The 25,053-nt window shown below is 38.7% G+C and overlaps 1 protein-coding gene across 10 annotated transcripts in view; it reads right to left on the reverse strand.

Moving 5' to 3' along the window:
* BACH1 (BTB domain and CNC homolog 1) overlaps positions 1–25,053 on the reverse strand; it is an 81,036-nt gene that overhangs the window by 20,257 nt on the left and 35,726 nt on the right. For 5 of the 10 annotated variants that reach the window (XM_089910345.1, XM_089910342.1, XM_022570247.3 and 2 more), the window contains one exon: positions 2,081–2,374. In XM_089910345.1, the coding sequence (XP_089766471.1) occupies positions 2,081–2,314 (234 nt within the window). In that variant the 5' untranslated portion in view covers positions 2,315–2,374. Of the gene's footprint in view, positions 1–2,080; positions 2,375–5,506; positions 24,833–25,053 lie in introns of those variants that run through there. The other 5 variants (XM_089910343.1, XM_089910341.1, XM_089910340.1 and 2 more) reach the window with 4 other exon arrangements.

Consider the following 25,053-nt stretch of genomic DNA (forward strand, 5'->3'; position numbering starts at 1 on the left):
TTTGATAAATCTCAAAGGAATTATGCTAAGCGGAAAAAGGCCAATCCCAAAAGGTCACATACTATTATGATTCCATTTGTACAACATTTTTGAAATGACAAGACTTTAGAAAAGGACAGATTAGTGGTTGCCAGGGATTAGGAGTGGAGCAAGGGGGTAAGGGAGAGCAGACAGAGGGCAGGAAGGAAGTGGGTGTGATTATAAGAGGGCAACACAAGGGATCCTTGGGTGGGTGCTGAAACTGTTCAGACTGTGGTGGTGGATACATGGACCCACCCAGAAAATGAAACTGTATAGAACTTCATACACACACACAATTTAGTACAAGTAAAACCAGGGAAGTCTGAATAAGATGGGTGAACTGTATTACTGTCAGAATCCTGACAGTTGTGATACTGTACTATAATGTTGCAAAATGTTACTATTAGAAGAAACTGGACAAAGTGCAACAAGGGATCTCTCTGCATTATGTCTTACAGCTACATGTGAATTTACAATTATCTCAATAAATATATCAATTAAAAATTTTTTAAATAAGTTAAAATAATCAAAAGAGGATTTTAAGACAGTGAGTTACACAATGATCTTTTCAATTTGTCACTATGATGAAACATTTCAAATACGTGAAAATTTGATTTACATTCAAATTAGAATGAATGAATGCATATACACACACATGCATGCATATACCTTTCCTTCCATGCACATGAATCACATTTTTCTCTACTTGGAAAGTCATATTAAGTAATTTGAAACTACAGACCATAATAAGGATATCTCCATTATGATACGTGTTGCTACTTTTTAAAAAACAATGGCTAACCTATAGTTGGCCCTTCCTGTCGTTGTCTTGGTTATCATACTATTTGCTCTAACCTCTGCCACAGAACTGACAACATTTTGCTTCCCCAAACTGTCGCTACAATTTCATGTATGTACGCACGGCCAGCGATAAGGTAAACTGTAGACTTAGTGTCATCACAGAGCAGCCCCCACACACCTGTCGTACACACAGAAGTTCTACATACTTTGTCCAAATTCCTTTTAACAGCTTCTAATGTGTGTCCCAATGCCACAAGGCTCAGCATTCTTCTAGCTGTAGTTACTAATGAAATCAAGCAAGCTGTTATAAGAGTCAGTGTATACCCAGCACTCCTGCCCCAGAGAGAGGTCTCTTGCAGGCAGGATGGTAACAAGGACCTAAATATCTAGGTGCGTGAGCTCCACAACAGGCTGGTGGGCGAAAGGTGTGTAAGGGCAAGGCTCTATAAGTATGACACAAAATCACCTTTCTTCTACCAACGCATAGCCACAATCTCAAGAAGAAAGGGAGAGAAAGAACACTTCTGGAGTACCTAACAGCCACAGGTAGACAAAATGAGGAGGCTGGAATGCATAATCTTTTAGGTTTCCTCCAAATTCTAAAATCCTTAGCTAACAGCTGCTTGAAAAACTAACATCTGACAACTCTGACTCATAGTGAAAACAATAAAACTAAGCATCACAGGGAGGCTGTCACCTGCAACTCACTCCCAACCCATATCCATGAGGGCGGGTCCTAGAGAAATGGATCTTTTAGAGAACCCTAATCCTTGTCAGTTTCCCATCACAGAAAAAGGTCCGAAGGGAGAGAAAAGCACACGGTATGGCCTCCCCCAGCATGGCCTCTCTGAATGTCTGTAATCCACTGGCTGGGTTGTTTCATTAAAAATAACAATGGGGTGGGAGTTCCCTGGCAGTCCAGTGGTTAGGGCTCTGTGCTCTGCCGAGGGCCTGGGTTCTTTCCCTGATAGAGGAACTAACATCCCACAAGCAGCACAGCACAGCCAAACAAACGAACAAATAAAATTACAGGGGGTCAAGTTATTCAACTGCTCAACAAATATTCACGCACATCCAAAGTTAATCATTTTACGTGTAAAACGTCATCATTTCTAAGAAGAAAGTTAAAGCAATGTGCTGTTGCACAAGCCGGGAACTGCTCCTCGGCCTGAGGACGGGGAGACTGGGTCTTCTTTTAACTTTATAAACCAGGAGAGATTTAATTAAATTAAATTGAAATCAGGACAACCTCTCCTACCTCTTCCGGCAGAGTGATGCGCAGCTCGGCGTCGGCCTGGCCCGCGAGCCTGGAGTGGAAGTAGGCGCTGCAGGCAGCCAGCACGGCGCGGTGGGCGCGGAAGGCCTGGCCCTCCACCAGCACCGTGACGTCACACAGCACGTCCTTCCGGCGCTGCTCGTCCAAGCTGCGCAGCACGTGGCCGCTGTGCACCGACGACTCGTAGGCGAACACCGCGTTCTCACCCAGCGACATTCTGCGTCACAGGTGGCGTCGGGAGGGTCCGAGAGAGCATGCTTCTGACAGTCATTAATCCTGCCAAGACACAGGCCAAGTGTCACTCGCTGAAAACCTTGGTAAAGAGGTTTGTTAAAGTGACACTAGCAAATAACGATTAAAATACTCATCACTAAAACCCAACTGAAAACAACAGCCTCTCGAGAGCCTGGAAGCATTTATTCACTTTACCTCATTTAAAATTGGTTCTTGATAAGGAGTTTTCCTAACTAATTTTAGGAAAAATGTTCTTAGGGTGAGGGAGGGAAGACCTTTCTGAAGCAAGGATTTCAGGGCTCTCTGAAAATGAGACATTTTGTACGGAGAAAATAGCTCCAAAGAGCAAACAGGGCGGCCGAGAAATTTCTGGGTGGTATCCCAATCCTGTTGCTTTAAGACATTAATGGGCGTGTGTACAGATCACCAGAGGTCATACTTTGGGCTTCAGAACAAGGGACACGTAATACAAAAGGTAAAGTCCCTCCAACATGAAGAAGAAAAGGACTTCCCTTGATTGAAAGCCTCAAATCTGTCAGGCCAGATCTTAGTAATGAGTCTTTTTCACATAACAAGTCTTACTTGACACGACAAAATGTAGGCAACAAATAGGACTACTCCACCGTTAAGAATATAGTTTACCATACACAGAAACTCTTGGTTTTCTCAAAATGCTAAAACATAAGAGAAAGTTATCAAAAATGTATATTTTTTAAAATACATACTAACATATGGTAGCCTCCAAACTTCTTTTTGATCCATACATACTACTGGCAAAAAAAAAGGGCAGCCCCAATATATGTATGTTTGTCCATATATTTCAGACATGTACCATTCTTATATATTACATATGTTATAAAACACACAGAGGCTGAACGTAAGAGGTTGAAAGAGAAGCTCTAATATTTTCTTCCGGCCCCCAATGGCCAGCAGTGAGCACCCCGAGGTGTGTGTGCACACCCCACCATGGCATGGCAACCACAGTGGAGGCTGAAAAGCTCCTCACAGGGGTCATCCCTGTGTCGTTCACTTTTGCTCTTCTGACACCTTATTCACTGCCTGAAACGTGAAGGTCCACACATGTTCAGTGACTGAATAAATGTTACTGTTTTCAGTTGCTATACTCCAAACAAAAATGAAAGGAGAAGTAAGAACTACTAAAGTTCAGACAGACCAGGCCCAAATCAAGGGTGAATTCCACCTCAAAGACAGGGTGTCTTAGTAACAAACACATGAAGTGCATCCATGAATTCTATTTCACTTATCTATTTATTTTTAAGGTGCTCATTATAGCTGAAATGTTGAGTTCCTCAGAAATAGTCAACTACAGTAAAATCTCTCACTATGTGGTTAAACTCTACCAAAGGTCAAGAATCACAACCTATCATTTACTGATTCAGCATACCACATGAAATCATAGCAACTCCAAAATCATGTCCTAGGACTACCTCGACTTTTGGGTTGTGCTCATAGGAGAGGGTAGTAAATTCCCTTTAGCAATGGGTCTTAATATTTCATCTATCAACACAAGGAATTAGTGTTAGGAGTAGTGGGGAGGAACCATCATTCAAAGAAATTATGTATCTTGTGTGTGTGGTACCACACAGACCACTGCCCTCCACTTTATCTGAAACTGTATACCCTCCCCAGGCAAGCCAGATTCAACAGCTGACCACATGCCTTGCTATGTCCCTGCACAAGTCCCCAGCCTCCTTATTCTTTCCTATCCTCTGCTTTGCAAACCCTTAAAACTATACAAATCTTACCCTCCTACTCTGTTGGTGGTAATGTAAATTGGTGAAGCCACTATGGAAAACAGTGGGGAAATTCCTCAGCAAATTAAGAATAGAAGTACCATATAATCCAACCATTCCACTTCTGGGTATTTATCCAAAGAATACAAAAACGCTAATTGGAAAACATATACACACCCCCATGTTCAATTCAGCATTATTCACAATAACCAACATATGGAAACAACATAAATGTCCATCAATGGATGAATGGATAAAGATGTGGTATATATATACAATGGAATACTACTCGGCCATAAAAAATGAAATCTTGCCATTTGCAACAATACAAATGGACCTTGAGGGTATAATGTTAAGTGTAAATAGTCAGATGGAGAAAGATAAATACTGTATGATCCCACTCATATATGGAGTCTAAAAGAAAACAAACAAAAACAAAATAAAATTTGTATATACAGAGAACAGACTGCTGGTTACCAGAAGGGAACAGGGTTAGGGATGAGCAAAATAGATGAAAGTGGTCAGCTGTATGGCTGGTGATGGATGGTGACTAGAGATTTAGCAGTAAGCACTTTGTAAAGTACACAGATGTGGAATTATAATGGTAAACACCTGAAGGTTATATAATGTTTATATACCAATTTTACCTCAATTAAAAAAAAACTATATTGAAAGACACTGAGGAACACCTAAATAAATGGAGAGATATGTTCACATAAAACAAAGACCAATTCCTATAACTTCACTCTAGAGCTGCTGTTAGGCCACATGTGTTTGTGTGGCCCACTGCCACCAGTTTGCTCACTACTCGCCTCAAATTCAGGAGAGAGAATTTACTCTTGGCTCAACCCTCCTGTTGAGCCGTTTTCTGTGACAGGTTTGCTCATAAGTTGGTCAGCTTGCAGGTTTGGGCCATATGGCAACACCAAGTCCCATCAGCGGCAGCTGAGAATCGGGAGTTAACCGCCACCCGGGATGTGGGACTCATCGCTGACACCTCCCACACTCGGCCCCAGTGCCCAATCTCTTACCGAGGCCTGGTGCCTCGACCTCTTACAGCTGAGACCCATTTGTCTCCGTCTACACCGCCACAACTCCAGTCCAAGCCATCACACTGGCTCTTGTCTAGACAAATGCTGTTTATCCTCTTGCAATGTCTTACAAGCTCACACATGTACAAATATATAAAATGAAAAGTGGCACAAAATTTCACATACCAATATTTTATCCTTACTAGTGCAAAGCAGTCTAATATCTACTCTGTTCTATTAAAAAAATAATTCCAGTTGTGATCCACTCAAATTTCAAGAACCAATAATGGACCATGACCTCATACATTGAAAACACAAGCCCACTGGCTAACAGAACAGGGTCTAGAATCATACGCTATCTGGGTTCAAATCCCAGCTCTGCCACTTACTTACTATACGGCCTTGGACAACCTGCTTAACCCTTGCTGGGTTGGGTCTTGTTTTCCTCACCTGTAAAACAAGGATAACAGCAACACTTCACTGGGTTGTTGTGAGGTTTACATGAAGAAAATGAGGGTAAAGGGTTGAACACAGTGGCCCAAAGCAAACAAATTATAAATATTAGCTATTAATTATAATACAAATAACAAAAGCCTCAGCCCCCTCAAGCCCCTCTTGATCCTCTCCAATTTATTCCCCTATATCAGTGTCTCCCTTGCTGAAAACCCCACGTCTTCCAAATTTCTTATGATCAATTCTAAATCCTTAGCATGCCCTCCAGACCTGCCTGGTTGGGTTTTCTATTAATCCAGCCTTGCCTCAAAAGCCTTTGTCTCCCTCTCTCACTATTCTCCAGCCTGACCTTCCTTCCTTCTCGCCCAAAGGCACCAAGCTCCTTCTGACCTCAGGACCTTTGCACATGCTCTCCCCACTCCCTGGACTTCTACTCTTCAGCTGACTAACTCCTCACCTTTAGATCTCAGAGTAAATGTCAAAACCTTGCCTGACTTGTTCTCTGCCATAACTCAAGCATGTAACAGAGTACCTGGCCCAATGCAGGTACTTGCTTCTGAACAAATGACTTGGCATTTTTAGTATAAACCCAGAACCCCAATCACCTACATCTTCCAAACACAGCACAGTCAGCTAACCCAATACATAAGGGAACAATGCTGCTGAGCCACGTACTCAGAGAAGATTCCTTGGATAGGTTTTCCAGAGTCAGGAGGAGCAAAAGGGAGGCCCAGCTCTGGGAGCAACTGGCCAAAGGAGAGCAAAGGTTGGCAACTATAAACACAGCCAACACAACTACCCAAACTTGGCCTCGTTAGCATGGAGCACTACAAAAAGTTGTTCTGAAATTCCATTTTCCTAATTCTGAAAGCCATCTAAGTGGTCAATAATCCAATATTACCAAATAACAATAACTAAGTAATGACTAAACCAGGTAAGAATGGCACACATCCTTCTAACATCTGTCACCTTCTATCATTTTTCAAACCTAAACAGTAAGATATAATACCCCCCCAGAGCCTGCCAGACCTAAAATTCTGTTAATTTCTTAACACCAAATTCAGATTCCTATGTCACACATGAATTTTTCTATATTCTTGGAAATAGAAACTATTGTTACAGTTCAAAATAAAGTTCACTGACCTGAGCAAATTGCTGATTCATTCAGTAATGCTGATAAAGGATGAACAGGCATTTTAAAGCTTCCTGCATCTCAATTTGGAAATGACTTCTACTCTCTGCTCAATGTACACAATATAAATTTAAGTTTTAATAGTTACTTCTTAATGTTTTTGCTTTCAAAATCATTTTTTAAAAGAAACAAGATGATGTTGCTTTATCACATTTCAATAACTTTAAAGATAATGTACTTAAAAAAAAAACTTTTAAAATCCTGAGGTGAATATTGGATCATGGAGCCAGACCTATAATGCTTCATAATAGAAATTCAGAATAAAGATGAAGTTCCACGTATACAGAAGAGCTGGACGTTTATTCATCTCAAATCTCACAGGACTTCATTGTTTTTTAATTCTCAGTGTAGCAGGGCACAGGGAGTAACCTAACACCAAGGATTCATATAAAAAAGACTATCACCTGAACATCCTTCATCTTCACTGAATGATGACAAATGTTCTTTTGACAAGTGCCTACCTGTGCCACATAATAAACTAGATGCCGTGAAAACACTAACAAAAGACAGTCCCTACGTTCAAGAAGAACACAACCTGGAGATGATCAAAATGAAAATGGTACTTTGGGGTGAAAGAGACGACAATGATCACTATAAACAACTTCCACAGGAATGTGGGCATTCCTAAAGGTATTTGCAGTAAGACTTAAAATAAAAACTACTTTTTGGTGAATTCTCATTTAACCATAATATTCAATTAATGAGAACGACCATTTTCAAAATAGTTGGTAGCCAAGGGGGTGCGTGTGTATGGCTGGGCATGAGAGACTGGTGACCCTGGACATCAGAAATGGCACAACAGGCAAATGTCTCGGCCTTTATATAAAGGCAGTGCCCTTCATCTGCAGCCTGGGCGAATTCCTCCCAACTCTCCTCCTTCTTTCTTGTGGCCATTTGGAATTTCTGCCTTTTTCTCCTTATTGCTTCTGCCTGCCACCACCCATCATCCTGTCAATTACTTTTGCCTCACTCAATTTCAGGGCAGGGTCTTTGGAAAACAGGCAAATTCTTCCTACCACGCCACCCTTCTTGGCTCCCTCTTTAGCTTCAAAATCTGCTAAGCCAGTACCTGTTACAATATACCCAAGATACCAAGAGTTTAAGTGTTCTTAAATTAGGTGAGCCTTATCTTCTGTTTTTCAAGAGGATGGCAAAGGCCAAACAGTATCATGTGTTTACACCTTCAGTCCTTTATCTTTTCTTTAAAGGCCTTTAAAAAACTTTTTTTTTTAATTTAAGGTGGAGATGCTCATAGGAAAGAATCTTCTTAAAGATAAGGGCTCTTCTTATTATTATCCCCAATTTTGAAAGAACCTTAGCATAAAAAATTCTTTGGGAGCTGAAATCACAGACAATAACTTAAATCTGCATTCTTCCAATGTTCTAAGACCTGACTTACCAGCCAGAAACAGCCAGTAGGAATAAATCAGAACCAAGGTTTGCTATTTTCTTTAATCATGTGCAGATCCTAAATATCATGCTTGTTTAAACAGTGTATCTGATAATCACATTTTCTAAATCCACTTCTCTCAGCCTTATGAAAAGAAACCTTAAGTATGACTAGATAAGGTACATGGATGCATACCAAAAAAAAGCTAAAGGAAAACAGAAAACGTAAGTTTGAATTAAGGTAAGTAGCACAAGTGCTTATAGCAGCACCAAAAACGATGACATTGTGTTTTAAGGACTTCTACAGTGACATATGGGAGAACAACCTGACAATCTATGTTAAAATTACGTAACAAAAGATGCTATAGCTTTTTTAAAAATGGAGGTGATGGGGTGAGGGAATCATTACAACTTTTGCAGCTCATGGTTATTACAACAAATGTGAAGTTCCATAGAGAGAAAGTTGGATTTTTTTCCATTTACTTTTCCTATTATTGAAAATTACATATTTAATCATGGATCTTGTTATACTTACTTGGTCTAATTCCATATGTGAAATTATGAAGCTAAAATTATACTTAGAAGGGAGAAGTTTGAATGGTTACAGAAGTTTACAGTTGTTTATGGACTCACCTGGTAACAGATCAGAAACAAAAGGTTTTTTTACTTCCCAAATCAACAAATTCAAATTTGTTAACTTCTGGGTAATAAGTTTAAAATAGCTTGGAAGGGAATAAAGGAAGAAAAAAGGAACACGGAAATCCAAGTACCAGAACTAAAACAAGAGTAACAGATTCTTCTGTTATACCTTCTTACGACAAAAAATTTAAGAAACAATGAAGTCTTTTATTTATTTAACAGATTTGGCAGCTATGTGATTCTTAGTAGGACTGTTACACCTCAATGGAATATGACTATGTTATGAAAACATGAACTAGCAACTAGAATTGGCTTATACCGGTACAGCTTATTTACTGAATTATATATTTTCTAACATGCACTTGTCAGTCACTATTTTATTTATCAACTTAGAGGTATGATTTTCCTTGAATGAACTGCACTGTTCAAAGCAGAGCATTTAATGAGTTTTGACACTTGTATATGTGAATAAAACCACCACCACAATCAAGATAAATTTCCATCACTTCTCAAAATTCCACATGCCTCTTTGAGGTCTCTCCCTCCTTGTTCCCCTGGCTCCAGGTAACCAATGATTTGCTTTATGTCACTGTCGATCAGCATGCATTTTCTATGATTTTTATATAAATGGAATCACACATTATGTACTTTGGCTTCGGGTTTCTTTCACTTGGCTTAATGACGATCAGGTTGCAGACATTAGATGTTTGGGTTTTTTATTGCTGAATACTATTCCATTACATGTATGTACCACCATTTGTTTATCCATTTAATGGTAGATGGACTTTTTATTGTAATAAAGATGGAGGACAACTACATTGTTTCCAGTTTGGGATTATTGTAATAAAGCTTCAGTGAACATCTGCATGGACATTACTTCATTTCTCTTGGGTAACTAAATACCTAGAAGTGGAGAAGCGGAGTGATATGGTGGGTTTCTGTTTAACTTCTGAGAAACTGCTAAACACTTTCCAAAGTAATTGTATCATTTTCATTGCTACCAGCAGTGTATGGCAACTCCAGCTGCTCCACATTCTCACCAACCTTGGTATTGTCTGTCTTTTTAATCTTAACTAACCTAATAAATATACAGTGGTATAGAGCTGTGGTTTTAGTTTGCATTTCTTGATGGCTAATGATGTTCGGCATCCCTACATATGCTTATTGGCCATCTGTATATCTTCTTTTGTGAAATGTCTGTTCAATTCTTCTGCCCATTTTTAACTGGGCTGTCTACTTCTTGAGTTGTAAGAGCCAGTAGAATTTTGATTAGAATTGCAATGAATCTACACAGCAATTTTAGGAGAACCAACATCTAACAAACTGAGTCTTCTGATGCATGAACATGGCATATCTCCCCATTTACTTAGGTCTTCTTTAATTTCTCTCAGCATTATTCTGATGTTTTTTAGTAAAGAGGGCTTGCATATCTTTTGTTAAATTTATTCCTAAGTATTTTACGGTATTTTGTAGATACTATAAACGGATTTGTTTGTTAAACTTCATTTTCTGGTTTTCTGCTGCTACTGTGTAAACATAGGTTTTTTTTCATATTAACCTTAAATCCTCTGCAACCTTACTTAATTCTTATTAGTTCTGACAGTTTCTTTGTAGATTCCTTAGGATTTCTACGTACACAATCATGTCATCTGCAAATAGAGGCAGTTTTACTTCTTTCCCATCTTTACACTTACTTCTTTTTTCCCCTTATTGCAACGACTGAATAGTGAGAGTGGTGAGAAAGGGCATCCTTGCCTTCCTGTAAGGACATTTTTCAATGTTTCACCATGAAATATGATGTTAACTGTAGGTTTTCTAAGCTGAGCAACTGATGGGCAGAAAGGGGGGTGTACTAGTTACTATCCCAGTTAACTTAGGACTCCTATAAGAAACTCAAAGGGGAAAAAAAAAGCAGAGTGAAAACTTCCAACAATTCCCCTGAAGAGTAAAATTCCCTAACTCACTCAGCACCCGCATTCCCACACCACTTTCAAAGTATTCACCCCAGACATCTATAAGATCCCACAATCAGGGGCTAGAGACAAGAAGGACAGAGATTAATCATCAGAGAGCACACCTAAGACTGACTCTCTCAGAACCTCACAAACATGGCAGCTGGCTGCTCTAGAGCGCTCCAGAGGTGGACAGCACAGAACAGTATTTTACAGCTTGGTGGCAACCCTGCCAGTTGGGCAAATTACTTTACATCTCTCTGACAATTCCCTTTTTTTGGGGGGTGGGGAGAAGTAAGGGACAAGAATAGTACTTTTTGTTGGGAGGATCAAATGAAATAATATACATCATGTCCTTAAGACAGTGCCTGACACACACAAGTGCTCTGTAACTGTTAACTATTATTTGACTTTGATGTTAGAAATGTTTCTGGAAACACAAAAGATCCCAAATAGCCAAAGCAATCTTGAGAAAGAAAAACAGAGGTGCAGGAATCAGGCTCCCTGACTTCAGACTATACTACAAAGCTACAGTAATCAATACAGTACGGTACTGGCACAAGAACAGAAATATAGATCAATGGAAGAGGATAGAAACCCAGAAACAAACCCAGGCACCTATGGTCAATTAATCTATGACAAAGGAGACAAAAATATACAATGGAGAAAAGACAGCCTCTTCAATAAGTGGTGCTGGGAAAATTGGACAGCTATATGTAAAAGAATGAAATTAGAACATTCTTACACCACACACAAAAATAAACTCAAAATGGATTAAAGATCTAAGTGTAAGAACAGATACTATAAAACTAGAGGAAAACACAGGCAGAACACTCTTAGATATAAATTGCAGCAATATCTTTTTGGATCCATCTCCTAGAGTAATGGAAATAAAAACAAAAACAAACAAACAGGACCTAATGAAACTTAAAAGCCTTTGCACAGCAAAGGAAACCATAAATAAAACAAAACAAAATGACAACCTACAGAATAGGAGAAAATATTTGCAAATGATGCAACCAACAAGGGATTAATCTCCAAAACATACAAATAGTTCATACAGGGCGTCCCTGGTGGCGCAGTGGTTGAGAGTCCGCCTGCCGATGCAGGGAACACAGGTTCGTGCCCCGGTCTGGGAAGATCCCACATGCCGCAGAGCGGCTGGGCCCGTGAGCCATGGCCACTGAGCCTGCGCGTCCAGAGCCTGGGCTCCGCAACGGAAGAGGCCATAACAGTGAGAGGCCCGTGTACCGCAAAAAAAAAAAAAAAAAAAAAAAAATAGTTCATACAGCTCAATACCAAAAATAAAAAACCCAATCAAAAAATGGGCAGATCTAAACAGACATTTCTCCAAAGACATACAGATGGCCAAAAGGCACATAAAAAGATGCTCAACATCGCTAATAAATAGGGAAATGCAAATCAGGATTATAATGAGGTATCACCTCACACCAGTCAGAATGGCTATCATCAAAAACTCTAGAAATAATAAATGCTGGAGAGAGTGTAGAGAAAAAGGAACCCTCCTTCACTGTTGGTGAGAATGTAAATTGGTACAGCCACTATGGAGAACAGTATGGAGGTTCCTTAAAAAACTAAAAATAGAGCTACCATATGATCCTGCAATCCCACTCCTGGGCATATATCCAGAGAAAACCACAATTTGAAAAGATAAATACAACCCAATGCCCACGGCAGCACTATTTACAATAGCCAAGACATGGAAGCAACCTAAATGTCCATCGACAGAGGAATGGATAAAGAAGATGTGATACAAACAAACACACACACACACACACACACACACACAACCATGGAGTATTATTCAGCCATAAAAAAGAAGGAAATAATGCCATTTGCAGCAACAAGGATGAACCTAGAGATTATCATACTAAGTGAAGCCAGAGAGAGAAAGACAAACATTATATGATATCACTTATATGTGGAATCTAAAAAAAAGAAAAGATACAAATGAATTTATATACAAAACAGAAATAGACCCACAGACATAGAAAACAAACTTATGGTTACCAAAGGGGAAAGTTGGGGGGGGGAGGGATAAATTAGGAGTTTGGGATTAAGAGTGTGTATCTACACACTATTACGTATAAAACAGATAACCAACAAGGACCTACTGTACAGCACAGGGAACTATACTCAATATTCTCTAATAACCTATACAGAAAAAGAATCTGAAAAAGGATACATAGATATAGATGTATAACTGAATCACTGTGCTGTACACCTAAAACTAACACAACATTGTAATTCAATTTAAACAAAAAAAAAAAAATGTTTTTGAGTGGCACAGGGTGACGGTGAAACCGTAAAGAAAAAAGTGTAATAGCATGTTACTTAGCTTTCCAGTGCCCAATATGGACATAGATATAATAATATTAACACTGTTAACTGGTTTTCAACTTTCAGAACAAATAATGGAAGACTTAATTATGGTTATTAAATGAAATGTAACTATTAACCTTAGTAAAATAAAAGTGGCCAGTTGAGAGATGGAATCAGAACTGAAAGGAAAGGTAGTATTTCTATATAACTTATAATGTACAGAGTCAAACGATACTGCCTTAGATTAATGAGACCAAATTTTAAAAAAGGTGGAGGGGGATTGTAGAGGTGACCAAGAACAGAAATGGAATGATTATAAATACAGCTGATGGGATGGCAGAAGCAAACAAAATCAACATCTATGGTAACAGAAAGTAAACAGATAACATCTTAGGTTCATAAATAAAATGAGGTATAAAACATCTTAGAGACACAGAGGTCTGTGTCTCTAAAAAATTAAATAGCAGAAATGGGTAAAGATGAATATTATCTTTGAAGCAGAATTAGATGTACAACAGATGAAGGTGCTTTATGATAAATTTATTGTTTTTAAATCAAAAATATGTAATACTTCGTAAAAACATAAACTTAAAAGATGTTTAAATAGACAGTAAACAAAAAATAGTGAAACAGTTAAGTCTAAACTGTTGATAACTTGGCTGTAAGTCTTAATGCAACTTTTCAAAGATTCTTCAAATAGAAAAGGAATTTGATAAAGAGAAAAATCAATCTTTAACCAAAATCTTAGATTATTTTAACAAAACTAGGCGATAGGAAGGGTAGAAAAATATAGTAAGATTTCTTCTTGTTTGGGAACAATGTTATACATACTGTTTAATATATCATATTCACAAAGATATCAATTCAGATAGAATCTTTAAAAATGTAAGGGTATCTTTTAGGGAAACAAGCTGTTAAAACTTCCAAACTGTAGCACTGGTTCTCCGACTTACAGAATCTAATGAAATCTACTGTATTTCCACCAAGAAAACCACTCACATAATAAAATTTTGCAGCTATTTTCGATAGAACTGATGACTTAAACCATGAGCTGATTTTTTTTAAATTAATTTTTATTGGAGTATAGTTGCTTTACAATGTTGTGTTACTTTCTGCTGACAGCAAAGTAAATCAGCTATATATATACATATATCCCCTCTTTCTTGGATTTCCTTCCCATTTAGGTCACCGCAGAGCACTGGGTAGAGTTCCCTGTGCTATACAGTGGGTTCTCATTAGTTAGTTATTTTATACATAGTTTCTATAGTGTATATATGTCAATCTCAATCCCTTCCAATCCCCTTTTCTCCCCAGGAGCTGATTCTTTAAGGAAACCAATAAAATTGACAAACTTCTGCAAAGTCTCACCAAGCAAAATATGAGGAAAAAATGAATACATACATTCCCATTGGCATACAAAAATACTGTAATGGCTCTTTTCTTGAAATAAAATTTCTTGACCCTCCCCACATCCTTCTAATTACAGTAAAATTCACTGCTCTTCTTTATAGTAGAACTCCCCAAAAAACCCGTTTATATTCACACCATCTCCACTTCCCTCTCTCCCAATTTCATTTGAGCCCACTGAAATCAGACCTTTTCCCCTCAACTCCATGGGAATTACTTTGTGAGTATCTGCGGCCTTCACATTGCCAAATGGCAAATTTTGGGTCTTCTTAGACAGCATCTCAGCAACATTCAACAGGGTGATCATTCCCTCCCTAAAATCGTTTCTTCACTTGGCCTCAGATTTACCACCTCACCAGCAGCCCCCTGTCAATTCCGTGGATTCTCCTTCTCCTCCAAACCTCTAAATGCTGGAGAGCCAGGGCTTGGTCCTCAGATCTTGCCTCCTCTTTGTAACACTCCCTACAAGAACTCATCCAGACTCACAGCGTGGACACGATCACTCATGGACTTACTGTACACTCTCATATTTATATTTGGTCTAATCTCGACTATTCTCTTGAACTTCGTACTCATGTATCCAACTGCATACTCAAATTACTACTTGTTTGTCTAACAGGCATTTCACATTTAACATGTCCAGAAACCTTGGTTCCTCCACCTCTAGTTAGGATATGTATCAAAGTACTAACAATGGTTACATCTAGGTAATTTTTGTTTGCCTGTTTCTGCATTCAAATTATTAACCATAAACACATATTACTTTATAATCAGAAAAATGTTCAAAGAGACAACAAACCATAAACAAAAAAATACGCCTTCGGAAAAAATGCAATTCACATTTCTTTTGGCTGTCTTGAAGGCTCCCAAAGGATGTCAATTAACTTTTTTCCCCCTTGATAATGGATGCTTCCTCCACTCATCAGGATATTGGTTTGTCATTATCTAGAAAATTCATGGGCAACTCTAAAACACAGCAGCCTCCACTGATATCTTCAAAGTAAACACAAAAGAATAAATTAAATTTTATAGAAATTTAAAATAAAAAGATGCTGTGATGTGGAAAAAGAGAACCCTGTTACAGGAAAATAAGGAGAAAAACCCCATCAAGTCAGGTCTAGCTCCGTGAACACGGGCAAATGTGTACCCTTGAGACTTAAGGAGGGAGCCCCTGCCCTACTTATGTCACAAAGCCCTTCGAAAAGGATAAAGTGCTAAACACCAAATATACAGAATTATGAAATGCAAAAGAAAATCAATTTTAGGTATTTTAAAACAACCAGCAGCATGATATTGGAAAGAACGGGAAGTACTGGGATATAATTAAGGTTCTACAGACATTACCAACGGTGTGATCTATAAGATACCTGACCTCACCCTTTAGGTTCCCCATAAGGAAAACAACATCAACACTTACTCTAAGGATTGAATGGCTGGGCTCATTTAATAGCACAGTGCCTGGCATGAGATCATTAACATTTTATTATTATTATTGCCATCTTTATCCAAAAGATGATGAAAAGAATACTGCATTTTCAAAGGTTCTACAAACCCAAGAGTTAAACTACAAAATACAGAGATTCCTGAACCTTTAAGAATGAAATGTCAGTGAGCCTAATAAAGATCTCAACAAGATAAAAAGAAAATATTAAAATTATACAAGTCTGCTCAAGAAAATTGATAATTTCACAGACCCAAAGAATTAGCAACTGAAAGAGCACACTCACCCAATACAACCCACTTCCACAATTTGGTTACAGATGAGGAAACTGAAGCCCTTAGAGGGTCAGTCACTTAGAGGTTAAAAAGTTCCTCTGCCCCAGGTCCAAATATTACATTTCAATTCATATGACATGGCCTGAATAGCAAGGTTGTTTTGAGGGTGGGGGTAAAAGTGAGGAGGATAAAAAAAACAAGACTAGAGGGAAATGTCTCAAGTATCCTGTGTGTGTGATGAGAACGTTAGACAAACAAATTAAAAGGGGATTTATGGAATAGAAATTTTTCCTTATTACTCAATATTTAGTTTATTAATTTCTGATTAACACTTCTTGGATTACATAATCTCATATATCGTTAAAAAGAATCTGACACCAAACTATGCTGAACTTAAATCAAAGTTTGTAGTTATACCCAACTACATATGGAAAATTCAACGAAGGACACACAGCTGGAGATATTTCACCAAAAGTCACTTTCCATATAGAATAATAAGTGTTCATGTCCCATATTCATAATGAAATATTCATATGTTATTTTGTTTTCAAACTGTAAAAATTATAACCGTGATTCACATTATTTACTTCTGATTGCCGAGAGGAAGTGAAAGCCCTAAAACTAGATCTAGGTCAGAATAAACCTCTGTAGGTCTAAGACTTGACAAATATCGCATGCAAAGTAACTGAAAAAACAAGCAAACCACCAAAAAGGTGCCCTTCAAATTCCCAACCATTCCTTAAACACCTTCTCACCCCAACTCATAATAAATTTGAGTCAAAAAAAAGGATTAAGAGGAAAAAATGTTAAGTAACAATGTTAATTAAATAAGGCAGCAGTTACAGTAGAGCAATTAGAATATGAATCACAGATATGAAACTTTTTAATTTTAGTAGAGGTACTAAATTGAAATGCTTTATTTAAAGATAACCTAATCCACTAATCCCTGGTAGGCACTATAGTACTAGGTATCTCAATATACATAGCTAAAACTAAAATTTTTAAATCTATTTCTTGTCATTGATGTTTACTTGGAAGGCAAAAATTACCATCTCTAAAATGGAGATTAACAAGCTGTAGACTTTCCACCTGAGCCATCAGATAGCTACTTCCCAATATACAGTCACAAGATTTAGTCAAATAAGTAATAATTTGAGGCCTGTTAAAAAAAAAAAAAAGCTGAAATATTTCTCAGTTCAAATATTATTTGAGGAACAACTGAGTAGGTAAATACTATTGATTTTTTTACCTGAGATGAAAATTATTTTGGCAGTATTCTTTCTAAATTCTATCCAAAAAAGTAACACCATTTCAGAAGCCTACCCTAACCATCTATCACAGCTATTCGATATTCTCAAATAGAAAAAAAACTATTAGTAATTATTTTCTATTTTATGAATTTACAACACTAAGTATTTATGTATTTACATTATTTGTTTGCCTTTCTCATCCATACAAAGCACCAAAACTTAGGATTGAGAAGAAGGAACAAGAATGAAACACAACTCCTTTGAACATATCAAAGTGCAGTAAACAGTTTAGGAGTGCTACAGGAACACTGTATAAAATTAAAGTGGAATTATTCTTGAAGTCTGAAAAGAATGGCAAATAAACTAACCACAGGACAGCTTTCCCTCCTAGAAGAAGAATGAGTGTGTAAAGAGGGAGTGATGTTCCTGTTTGTATCCCAGATTCAAGAATGTGGGTTCCAAAGAACACTGGCCTATCCAGGCAATGAATCAGCCATTCCATTCAAACCAGACTAGCCTCACCACTCACTGAGAGCCACAGACACCACAGATGGGCATGCCCTACAGAGTAAGAGAGAGAGTGGTCCTCTTGGTACAGACACAGTCAGAAGCTACAAGATATTATTATATATTCTTCTTTCCCTGAAAGTATTAGGAGAATAACAGAGAACCTTAGAACTATTTAGAGTAGCAGCCCCCAACCTTTTTGGCACCAGGGACTGGTCTCATGGAAGACAATTTTTCCACGGATGTCAGGGAGGATGGTTCAGGCGGTAATGTGCACGATGGGGTGCAGCAGATGAAGCTTCGCTCACTTGCCCACTGCTCACCTCCTGCTGTGCAGCCCAGCTCCTAACAGGGCCCAGTACCAGTCTGTGGCCCGGGGGTTGGGGACCCCTGGTTTACAGTACTGAAAGAAATGTATTCCTACTACATGTAATTTTTTGGATAGAACAGGCAAATTTTCAATTTTAAAATCATTTTAAAATAAAACATTTATTTGATCTGACTGTAAAAATAATACTTGATCATAGTAGGATACATAAGAGGAAAAAAATCACCAAAAACTCCAAATCCAAAGAAAATCACATTTTCTTTTTCTACTCAGAAGTATGTGTCTGTGTGTAGTGTTGATATAAGTAGCAGGCAAGGATGACACTGTTGGCCATCCAGTTCCATTCACCCCCTCATTTTCTAACCACATCCTGATTGTGCCCACAAATCTGCTCTCTACCTGAGGCCATGAGTTTCTGGGGTAGCAAACCCTAGTCCCAACCCAAGATGAATCCCAATCCATTTAAGCCAATCACAGTGGTCCCACTTCTCTTGACGTTGACTGATTTAGGCGTAAACTTATGCAATGCTGGCCCTAGTCCCAACCCAAGATGAATCGCAATCCATTTAAGCCAATCACAGTGGTCCCACTTCTCTTCACGTTGACTGATTTAGGCGTAAACTTATGCAATGCTGGCCCCACAAAGGAGAGGCTAGGGTGGTATTCACTATGAGGTCTTTGGGAAAGGCTTTTATCACTAATAAAGAGACATCACAGAAAAAAAAAAAAGTCTTCTTCCAAGAAACTCAGTTATATTTACTGGTACACTTGAACTTGTGCCAGTCATCTTGCAACCATAGGAGGAACTAGCCACAGACAAAAGAAAGACATATCCTGCATTTTCAACCTTTTCCCACTGACCTTATTTTTAAATACATACAGATGCAGACACACAACCTTCTTGACCCAACCTCCCCCAACTAAAATCTCTCTCTTCCCTACTCTTCATTGCTATGCTTCTCGAAAGAGTGGTCAAAACAAGCTGCCTCCTCCACTAAATTATGCATTCATCACTGACATTCCTAAGGCTTTCTTAATTTCCCAAAACTTAGGCTTCTCATATCCTATGGTTTCAAGCCACATCTTACATGTTGCTATTTTAGCAATTAACACATGCTATAGTAATGGTCTGCCTGTCAGACTGTAACCTCTGAATAATTCTGTATTGCCAACATCTAGAAAAGTTCCTGGCATATCAAGGCACAAATATTTGTTTCATAAACCAAATGTACACCCAATACCTAACACGTAGGCATACCATGAATGTTGAAATGAGTTTAGCAACCCTACTATCTACTCACACCAGAATATGTGTTTGAGTGTAAACTGGGGAGAAGAACAACATGCACAGGAAGATAAGAGACCAAAGTGCCTTGAAACTTAAAAACACAATTATTCTTTACTCCCCAGGGATCAGAGAGCTGGTCAAAGTTAACTCAGTAGGAGAGAAGAGGATGTTTCCACACTGGTGTATGAGAAGCAATGGCAGGGAGGCGTGCTAGTATCTGAGCAGCTCTGCCACTGGTGAGCACTGTTGCCAACCTGCTCCAGAGAGGAAAAGGTGTCCCAGACCTCCTGCGGTCTGGAACAGGCAACAAACCAGGCCAGTGACAACAGACATGCGCTCAAAGGCAAAACACGTTTTTCTAAAAACCCAGAGAAATATATCTAGAGCTTGAAGAGTACTTGCAACAGTTCAAGAGACAATGAAGCAGGCAAAGTTGGTCGTAGCTAAGACTCATCCCTAAGCAGCATTTCCTTTGATATCTCTGGATGACAACTGGGAATGAAGGAATGAAGCAAAGATCCCTATTCAGCTGGGCAAAATTCTTTTCTACTTCAAAAGTCTCTTACTAATGTAGGAAAACTGATTAAAAGGGCAATGTCTTTTTTCTTACTTCCCCTTCTAATTTTAGTAGTAAATCCTATCTAGAGGAGCCCTGCTGGGAACACTCCTCAGAAAAACAGAGTAAATAGAGACATTAGGTACTCTGAAAATGTAAAGTGTCTTGGGCCAAGATCTGACAACCACTTTACATTTTATAAAATAACAGTTCAGTGCAAAATACTCAGTAATGAAATTACTGATCTTACCAAAACGCACTTACTCCAAATTGACCAACTAATAATTACAACCTAATAAGTTCATTGAAAGACTAATCTTTTATAGCCACCTATTTTATAGCAAACTCTCTGATGGATAAGTACATCTCCTCACTGATTTAACTGACTTCCAAAAGACACTGGCACATTTTAGAGAAGGAATAAGGCATTAAGGATATGAAGAAACCAGCAAGTAGGGTCTTCCCATTTTTTCAATAAGACCCTAAGAGTTCATCTCCTTAGGCCAAAAACATCTCCCCTGGGAATCCTAGAGGATGACCAGTCAGTAAAAAGAAGAGATTAATGACAGGGAAAAAAAAAAAAAAGGCAGAAGAGGGAGGTAAGATATTCCCCATACCAGGTTTAGTCTATAACCTTAGAGGTGGGATACTGACAAGGTCCAGGCACAAAGGAACTGAAAAAATGACCCCACTATATAAAACACTTTTTAATGTAATTCCACTTTAATGGGGGATGGGGAAGTGGAGTACAGCTAACCACTATGACTCTGATTCAATCTAAGAAATGACCAATTAAAAAAGTGAAAATGACTTTACCAGATAGAAGCTAAGAACAGTTATTTTCTTACAAAAATATCCTTTGGGGACTTCCCTGGTGGAGCAGTGGTTAAGAGTCCGCTTGCCAATGCGGGTGACATGGGTTTGGGCCCTGGTTGGGGGGATCCCACATGCCGCGGAGCGGCTGGGCCCGTGCGCCACGGCTGCTGAGCCCATGTGCCGCAACTGCTGGGGCCCGCGCCCCTGGAGCTCCTGCTCCGCAACGAGGGAGGCCACTGCGGTGGGAGGCCCGCACCGCAGCGAAGAGTGGCCCCTGCTTGCAGCAGCTGGAGGGAGCCCGCGTGCAGCGGCGAAGACCCAACGCAGCCAAAAGTAAATAAATAAAATACATAAATTTATAAAAAATATATATATCCTTTGATTACTAACTTTCCTAAGGCATTAAGAAAATGACTTAAATTTATTTTTAAAAGAATATGATTTGCACACAGCTTCACCTGCACTGATGTAACATTTTCTAAATGGTGCCAGTACTGAGAAAGGAGCCAGCAGCCCGCCAACTCCACTGCATGCCCACAGTGCTCCTAGGACAGTCATTAACAACCAAGATCCTGGCAACCACTATTTCTTTGTTCCTTATATTTGCTTGGGGACAATTTTTATGATCCTACTAATATTCTCTAAATTGTCCCTGATCCTAAATAAAACAAAGGATCTGTTCCAGAGGAGTGATCATATTAAAGAAAAGTATTAGATGTATAAGAGGTTTAGCATCTAGACAACCCAAATTATATTTTGCTCAATCCAATTCTAAGTCAATTACAAGGAAAAAGAAGTCAGAAGACAAATTTTCTTTCTATCTCAGGAGATGAACTAAATGATTTAAATCCAGGTGCTTCCTCAATCCTCACACCAATGATGGAAACAGAAAGTAGAATTCTAAATGATCAAGGGTTTCAATTCGGTGCATATTTAAAATAACTTAAGAGGTACAACATATACCGTTTTCTCTTTCACGCTTTTAAAAATCCCCAAGTTTCAAAACCACAGAACTAAAATGAATCCATATTATACTACTAGTGCAGCAACTGACAGTTTACTGAACAAACACAGCCAAAGCACGTTCACTGTTCCATGTAGATAAACAGAAGACATGTATCTTCATTAAGAAACTTACACTCTAGTCAAAAGGATGGTCAAAATGTTTGACACAACCTTTCTGAATTACTAACGGGTGCAAGAAGCCACATGATAAACATATTTACTGTTTATCATGGATAATTTTTCTATATAAGCACAAACATGTCATTTAAAGAAAATACAATACTTAGAAGTAACTGGCAGGTAAATTTACATTCTAAATGTTCACTGCAAGTCAGTTATGAGAATCAAAAAATGAGTTCTGTCCTGATGTTAATAAGCAGGAAGGGGGTAGACAGGTTACTAACCCTGCTGGACCACAGTGCCCTCAATTATAACAAGAAGAATAGATTAGATGCAGGATGGCAGATGTTATTTCTTCAAAAGCCAATTCCAAATAACTGGTGAAAACTGCCTCTAGAGCATTTTGCTGGAACTGTTAGATTCCTTTACTAAAAAGCCATGTCCTATGTTACTTGCCCTCAGAAGTTGGGTGTTTGAGATGCTGCTACTGATTTGTCAGAATGTTCACTTGAGTTGTTTTCCTAGTAACAGCCATGTGCTGTACACCCACGCTTCTCCTCACTCTCTCCTCTGATCAGTCCGTGAAATGCAGCTCAGGGAGGCTGCAAAATGTGGCTGTGTAACCAAGCGCTTCCCTGATTCTGAAGAACAGACAATAACAACTAATGCGTACTGATGTTTAATATGGAGCCAGCACTGTTCTAACTGCTTAACACATATTAATGCACTTTACAACAACCCCTATGATACAGATTCTATTATCATCATCCCATTTTACAGATGAGAAAAAGAGGCACAACTAAGTGAAGTAACTTGTCTAAGGCTTCACAGCAAGTAAGTAACAAAGCAAGAACTTGACCTTCGGCAGTCTGGCTCCAGATGGCCCACTTTTAACGACTTTGCTTACTGCTCCTCTGTCAACTGTACAGTGATAAAATCTACAACTTCAGTTTTCTTAATGCTATGCACTAAGCCAGAAGCCCAGGTTTCATGGTGGTATAAGTCTATATTTTATCTGCAGTCTTGAAATGTTTACTTTCTCCAAGGGGCCTGGATTCTGGCAAATAATGCTCAAATTACCCATACCTTGAGCTTCGGCATATTACCTTGTTTGGCATATTTTTAAACACCATAATAGTTTCCTAAGTCACCCATTCAGCCACACAAAATACACCCTCCATTTAGTAGAACCCTCAGAAAATGTGAGTTTAGGGTTAAAGCAATTCTCCCATTAACAGAACATTAGTCAGAAAATTGGGAGGACAAGATGATTCTTAAAACGTGAGTCTGGGAGAGGATCAGCACTGTGAAGAGAAGTAGCCGGGGGAATGCCACTTCCCAAGTGATTTGCTGGATGTGAAGTCTTATTAATCCTTGTGAAAGGGGCCCCTTGTAAACCTGGCCCCCAAAAATGCAGACTTCAAGGAGTAACAGTGATCTTTCAAAGAATTTGTTATATACAAATTATACTCCAATGTGCAGATTATCTTCTGGTGGTCCCATTATACCCTTTTTACCTATTACTACACTTCAAATCATACCCATGAAACAAACCAACCGTCTGGCTTGTCTCCAAATTCAAAATACATGGTATTATATGTAATAGGCAACAATGTATTTTTTGTTATTTCCATTCTCCACATCAACAATGCAATAAGAAATTTACACTTAAGCTTCTAATCTTTAAAATACAGCATAAAAATAGAACTACATGTGAAATAAAAATTAAAATGAATTAAGAACATCTGAAAGAATGACAGCTTTCAAGAGGAAATCACAAGTTTTAAAAAAAAGTACCCCAGTTGTTGAAAGAGTGTTACTGGTAGTGGTTAACAAACTCTTTATGTTCCCCAACAGAAAAGGGGTGGCATAAACCCAAGTTATATAACATGCAGGTACTACTTTTACCCTATATCTTGAAGATGAATGTCTTTCTTATTTTATATAAAAGTGAATTTTCAAAAAATCAAGGGTTTATTATTTTCTTCCAAATGAATCATCTTGCACTCACCTTAGAAACCCTAATCCCTAAAAAATTCATGATTTTTAATCTCTTCTAGTCCCAAACGTAAAGCATCTTTTTCTACTACAGAATGTTTTAATGAGCTACCGTCAATAAGAATCAGTCATTCTTCTGACCACAGATAAGGGTCAGATCCCCCCCCACTCCACATTTCCCTTCCCTAAACTCTGTTAGCAATAGGGACTGTATGCTTGGGTCCTGTGCTCATTTTTAAAGCAAGAAGTAATGATCCGAGATGGAAAGACACCAGCGCCATCACTAAGACAATGATCCATATGGTTTGCCTTTCACCCGACAGTGCTTTCAGACAGTGCTTTCAAGACTTGACCCAAAGAGACCTGTTAATTCCACCCACATTCTCCCTCCCCTCCTCTCTGACACCAGAAACTACTAGTGTATGTATGAAAAGCCAGGGTCCATGAAAACCACGAGGAAGGCTCCTTTTGTGTTCTCCTAAAGAAATCTTTATGAAGAACAAATTAACTTCACTTTCTGAAATGTATAAACCACAAAACAACAAAACCACAAAAGGGAAACTAAGTACAATAAGAACAACAATAAGTATTGTTACAATACTATTAAGAGGTGACTCCTAGCTGCAAATTTCTTCCTCAGTTTTAGCTCTCTCCAGCACAAACTTCTCAGGCAGTAGGTCACGAGGCTGCTCTGTGTTTACCCACCACCTCAGCGCTCCTTGGCCACTTCCTAAGAGCGCTGGCACCTCACCCACTGATTACCTGTATCAACACAGACAACCCCAGCTTCAGGCCTCTGAAGCAACCCCTCTTGAGTGTTCCTTGGCCTTTTACAGTGGAGGCATGTGATGAGTATCTGCACCAGCTGTTCCTAATTATCTCTCACGCTGGGGCGAATGACTCAGCAACCCAACTTTTTTTAAGGAGTCATCTACCTTGTTAGCCAACCAACATATTGAACAATGGTAAACCACTTG

The sequence above is a fragment of the Delphinapterus leucas genome, chromosome 4 (assembly GCF_059928025.1).
Source record: "Delphinapterus leucas isolate spDelLeu-1000000601 "Yukka" chromosome 4, BTC_Dleu_Yukka2, whole genome shotgun sequence".
NCBI classification, from domain to species: Eukaryota; Metazoa; Chordata; class Mammalia; order Artiodactyla; family Monodontidae; genus Delphinapterus; species Delphinapterus leucas.